At 43.6% G+C, this 6,000-nt stretch overlaps 1 protein-coding gene across 1 annotated transcript; it reads left to right on the forward strand.

The window, feature by feature from the left end:
- Positions 1 to 3,688: 3,688 nt before the first annotated feature.
- On the forward strand, positions 3,689 to 6,000 carry LOC120261263 (U-box domain-containing protein 26-like). The gene has a single exon (XM_039269076.1). It carries the CDS (start codon positions 4,596 to 4,598, stop codon positions 5,865 to 5,867), a length of 1,272 nt encoding a protein of 423 aa, XP_039125010.1. The 5' UTR covers positions 3,689 to 4,595; the 3' UTR covers positions 5,868 to 6,000.

A 6,000-nucleotide genomic window follows, 5' to 3' on the forward strand; every position in this document is an offset into this window, starting at 1 on the left:
TAGGGCGCAATAACTCTCTCCTTTGGCTAGTAAAACTAAAATATTGACTTCTTATTTTGTTTTATATCCATGATTACTTAAAGCATACAAGGGCCTTTTTTTTTTGGTAATTTGACTCTAAACACAAACATCAAAATAATAAAAAGTTAATAAGATGAGCATTTCCAAGGAGTGAATAAAATAAACATTCTAATGATATAAATCATTTCATGGCACTCACCGTCTATCCAACGGGCACAACCGCATGAGGCTAAAGCAAGGTGACATGCCATGTCATGCAACCGGTGTGGATGATTCATTGGCATTAAGTATGCTGACTTGGCGCATGCAACCATGTAGACTCCGCTCGTTGTGAGATTCCATATGTGGCTCAGCTCGAGCCCATTCCTGTCACCTATGCAAAGCCCATCATCAGAATTGTAATTTGGATACTGAAAACCCAAGTGGGATAATTGTTTTGAGCCCAAAGCCCACTTCTCTTGGTTCCTCTTCTATTATTGCTAATTGTAATGAACTGGGCCTAGCTTCTTGATATGATATTTTATGCTTTTCTTTTGTTTTTTTAGTAAGATGGGCGACTAAATTACTAAGAAATGTAGAGACGTGCACAAATTTCGGTGAAGCAAGTGAAAGTGGGACTTACACACATGTGAACGCTGAAACCACCCAAATATAACTATTACTCACACTCTCAAAAATATGCTATTGTATAGTTATTTTGCCAATATTGAGACCTATATTTAATTATTCCCCTCTTATGACTATTGCCCCTAACTACAAAAGGGGACTGCTTTTTATAAGGATGTTTCCTTTTTTTCCCTTCATATGATACCACTAGATTTGACTCATACTTTACAAGCAATATTGGTACTTTCTTACTTAGTCATGTGACTCATGTCAAACGACTGGATCGATAACAACTCTAATTACATTAAATAGGATAATTTAGAAAAAGACCTTCACTTGTGTCTAATAATAAAGACTCTTAGGATCTCAATGCAAAAATCTCAGATAGACTCTCTTGACAAAGAAGGTGATTTGGATGATAATTTAGAGGAGTTTTTTTAGCAAGTTGAAATTTTCCTTGCTCCATAACTCTCAAAAGATGGACAATCCTTAACAGCTCACCAATTCCTACTCAGATTATGCCAAGTATCCAACGAGCCCAATCATCCCAAAAAAACCTTCGCCATACTTGAATAAAGATACCAGTTTCTTTGCCCAACTCCTTTACTCCACTAAGAAGGAAAAAAAAAAAAAGGTAGTTTTCTCCAACCTCTCTCTTCCCACTTGGAACTAATAATCTGTATGTGGTGATACACGCCTTTGAAGCCAAGAAAGTTGTTGCCTTTTAAGGATACAATGGAGACATGCATCTTAATAAGTGTTTACTTTTCTTTATCTTTATTTGATGTAAAGATCATTTTTTTTAGAATGCAAGAGACCTTGGTAGATCATCAAGATGCTTGTAGTTAAGAACTTTTCCAACAAACTCCCATGTAACCATTTGTTGTCTTTAGGAGTCGAAGTTGTCTGATATTAACCAAGTTATTTGAAAATCAATCAAGTCACCTATTGAAACTCCTTTCAGCATATTCTAGCTAGAGGTCCTTCAAGAGGCATCATCATGGACTAGAACAACCTTAGTGGTGATGGGACCACCTGCACACAACCACCGCTCACGTCTCCCAGAAATGTGCCCTCAGCCGAGAATCAAACTCTCACCACTCGGTGAAAAACTCTATCAACGACCCGTATACCAATAGAAAAATTGGTCGTTGGCCCTTGGAAGGCAAAGTTTTAGAACAAGATATGTTAATCTAATTAGCAGTATATAGCCATGCCCCTAGATTATTTTTTAGGATTTCAATGCAATTTTTTTAGTCAATGGGAAGAACAATGGAAACACTAAAATTGGAGGACATACAGAGTTTTATATCATTAACCCCTGATCTTGATCTCATCAATCATCCATTTGGCAGTGCTTCGCTTGGACTCACGGATAGTTTGATTTGACTAAAATCCAACTTGACGAGTTATTTATTTCACACGGCTTGTTTAACTACTTTTTTGGAGTCTGCCAATTAAATTGGCCTGCTTAGGTCTAAATCCAATCACTTCTCTAACTATCTTGATTTCAATAACTAGCGGTCTGGCCCTGTACTTAACTTCCGCTTTAAGAATTAAGGAACTGATGGTGTGGATAGTCCAAAGCTAAATGTTACGCATTTCAGATAACATTTTTTCAACCTTAAAAATCTAAAGCTTTCCATCAACTCAGGAGAATCATCAAATTTAACCACTGGCCAATCTTTTGGTGACTAGAAAACTGTTTCCATCTCTTGAAAACCATGGCAACACCCCCCAAGTTATGCTAGATCATCCAAGTTGCTAGAAACAAAACCTTCCTAATATGTTACTTAATTTTCCAAGAGTTGCATTATCTTAGCACATTACATATGACAATTTTGACAACCTTCAATTATATGATCTCAATTGTTAGTTTGTACATCGAACTTGATCTTTTGAGCTAACTAGGCATCGCCATTTCTATATATAACTCATAGAACTAGGACTTGATCATCCTCGTTGAGAAAATAAAAGCAAAACAATCATCCTTCTCAACTCTGTCGTTTAATCATCTTAGTCAAGCTTCTGTCTTTGAAAAAAAAAAAAATTATATGTGAACATGATGCTTTCCTAGGCCAGTTTGTTCTGAAGAAATTAAATTACACACAGAATTTATATCAAGGCTTTGTAACAAAGACCAAACTTCTTCCATATGTGGTTTAATTGTTTTTCTTAACAAAGTGGATAAACTAATTTTTCAATTGATTAGTTTAAATGAATACACAGCTCAAACAATATCAGTTGATGATACCGCTACATTCTCACCCTTGAATTCCAATCTATAAATTAAGCACCGAATTTGTCCCTAATAAAAAGTGATTCAGTGTCATGTCCCCAATGTAATTCCATCCAATGCATCCAAAGCCAGTTCATGGAGTAGCAGAGTTTGTTGCAGTTTTGATCATTGAACTGTTTTTGCATGAGGGTAAGACTATAATAATATGTTTCTTCTGTACAGAGAAACCTATATAGTACTATATAATGCCCATACTTCAACATTTTCAAATTTCAACAGGACAAACACACAGTGACTCATGTCTCTATAAACATGTCTCATATTCAGTCATTTTAAAGATTCAGAATCAACAAATGTCACTTCAACACACCAGCTATGCCACTTTCAGTTATCACAACAGAAACAAAATCACTTAGGGAAACACAAAAGCTCACCCCAAAAGTTGTCATAAACCACCTCATGGCTCTATTTCGAAGTCCCTCATATTATCAAATTAAAAGCAGATTAAAAAATATATATATATATATGTTGAACTTCAAAGTTAATCAAATGTAATAATACATGCAGCATGTATGTCACATACCTTCTATATTATAATAATACTCTTTTGAATCTCCCATGTTAGAGGAGGACAGCAAGGACCCAAATCCCCATGAGATCAATTGTTCCAAAGTTTTCATTATGCATCATCCTTAGCAGTTAGTACCTAAAACATAACCCAAATGATCAAAATATGCATCAAAAACTCCACATTTAAACACCAAATAAAATTTTTAAAGAAAAAACAAACAAAAAGATTGGAACTCTGGCAATGTCTACCTGTGAATGAGCTGCTTTTCCAGATAAAGTGATAAAAAATGTGGTCAATGAGCTCCTCCCACCCAACTCGAATAGAAAAACTGTTGTTTCCCACCGTACCCTCGGTTATCACGTGGTTGAATGGCATTCCCCGTACTTTCTCTTTCTCCCCCCGATGTATAACTCTCTCTCTCTCTCGTACGCTGAGCTTTACAACGCGGTCCAAAACCAACAACAGTTGACACGTGTGCATAAACCATGGCACGTGCACGGAAAGCAAGGGGCGGGCCCCGGGCCTGGCTCTGGTTCTGGCCTCCTTCGCGCGAGTCTTGCCCGGTTGACCAGCGACACGATTCGACTCCGGTGCCCGTTTACCCACCGGGCCGCACGCGTGCGTGCCTGTGCGAACTGGATAACTCAGCGCCTGGGTCCCACCTTCTTTTCTTTTATATCCTACGTGGACGTTTCGAGTTTGTTCGGATGGGCTGGTCCCCACTCTCATGTACCCTCTACGAATAAAAAGGAGCCAGCTGGTGTCCGACACCTGGGCCCACTACACTGCCCACCCAGATGTTTGACCGGTCAGATCATGACGACCATGCTTGAGATTCGTGAATTAAATGAAACCGACGGTTGAGATCTCTGTGTCTATCCCCATTCTGAACAGCCGACATTTAACTCCCCGGCGGTCCAACCCGAGCTCATTTAACGCGAGATTGGACCCAATTCGAAATTGGTGAGTCTCGTGACGTGAACGAGGATGGCTGAAGGCTTATTAAATGCACGAGAATCCAGACCGCATGTGACCCGCCCCCAATCCGGGCTTGAGATTCTTCACCAGAACCCGGTCCGCACGTGCGAACTCGGACATAAGAAGAGCAGAGAGGCTTCTCACCCATCCCAGCCACGACAAGAGGAGAAGTGAAAAAGGATGAGGAGCAGAGAAGAACGTTTGGGTGGGATGATGATGGAGAGTTTAGGGCCGTTGGATGTGGCGGGAGTTCAGATCCCGTATCATTTCCGGTGTCCGATCTCACTGGAGTTGATGCGGGATCCAGTGACACTGAGTACGGGTCAGACTTATGACCGGGCGAGTATCGAGTCGTGGGTGGCGACTGGGAACACGACGTGTCCTGTGACTCGGTCGTCGCTCACTGAGTTCACGCTGATACCGAACCACACGCTTCGGCGTTTGATTCAGGATTGGTGCGTGGCTCACCGGTCGCAGGGGGTGGAGCGGATTCCGACGCCCAAGCAGCCGGCGGATCCGTCGCTTGTCCGGCATCTGGTGGCGCAGGCGGTGGATTCGGGTCTGGAGGTGGAGATCCGGATCGGGGTGTTGAGGAGGATGAGGGCGCTGGCGAGAGAATCGGAGAAGAATCGGGTGGTGATGGGGACGCACGAGACGAGATCCGCATTGATTGAATTGGCGTTTGGGGATGGGGATGCGGATCTGGGGGTGGAGGCGATCGGGGTGCTGGCGGGGTTCGCGATGACGGAAGGGGAGGCGGCCGGGGTTGCCGGAAGGGCGGAGAGAGTGGCGAGATTGGCAAGGTGGGTGGCGGAAGGGGAAGCGATGGAGGTGAGGATCGCGGCGGCAGCGGTGATTGAGGCGGTGGCGGTGGCGGGAGGGAGAGTAGCGTTGGGAGCGGCGGAAGGGGTGATGGAGGGAATCGTAGGGCTTGTGAAACAAAAGGGGAACACGAGAGGGGTTATGGTGGGGATTAGGGCGTTGTTTGCGTTGTGTTTGGCGAGGGAGAATAGGGTGAGAGCGGTGGCGGCAGGGGCGGCGGAGGCGGTGGTGGAGAGAGTGGGTGAGATGGGGATGGATTCGGAGAGGGCGTTGGCGACGGTGGAGTTACTGTGTAGAGGGGAAGGGGGGAGGGAGGCGGTGATGGAGGTTGGTGGAGGGGATGGTGCTGGGGTTGTGAGAGCGTTGGTAAGGGCGATGGCGGGGAGAGCAGGGGAGAGGGCGGCGGAGCACGCGGCAGGGGCGTTGGTGGCGTTGGTGAGTGGGGCGGAGTTGCTGCAACGGGAGGCGGTGGCCGCCGGCGTGGTGACGCATCTACTTCTAATGGTGCAAGGAGGGTGCTCGGATAGAGCTCGCCGGAAAGCCCAGTTGCTGCTGAAGATCCTCCGCAATGCCTGGGCGCCGTTGCATCAATCCATGGCCAACTCCGATGACTTCATCCAGGCCTTCTAGAAGAAAAGAAGAAGAAGAAGAAGAAGAAGAAGAAGATAACTCCATCTCTTTCACTCATCTTCATTTTTATGAAAAATTAAAAAAAAAAATAGAGAAAAGAAGCAATTCATATAATTTCTCTTTTTCTATTTTA

Source organism: Dioscorea cayenensis, chromosome 5 (genome assembly GCF_009730915.1).
Source record: "Dioscorea cayenensis subsp. rotundata cultivar TDr96_F1 chromosome 5, TDr96_F1_v2_PseudoChromosome.rev07_lg8_w22 25.fasta, whole genome shotgun sequence".
NCBI lineage: Eukaryota > Viridiplantae > Streptophyta > Magnoliopsida > Dioscoreales > Dioscoreaceae > Dioscorea > Dioscorea cayenensis.

What these genes read in the sequence shown, in the direction of transcription:
- LOC120261263 (XM_039269076.1), top strand. Translation starts at nt 4,596, where the DNA reads ATGAGGAGCAGAGAAGAACGTTTGGGTGGGATGATGATGGAGAGTTTA.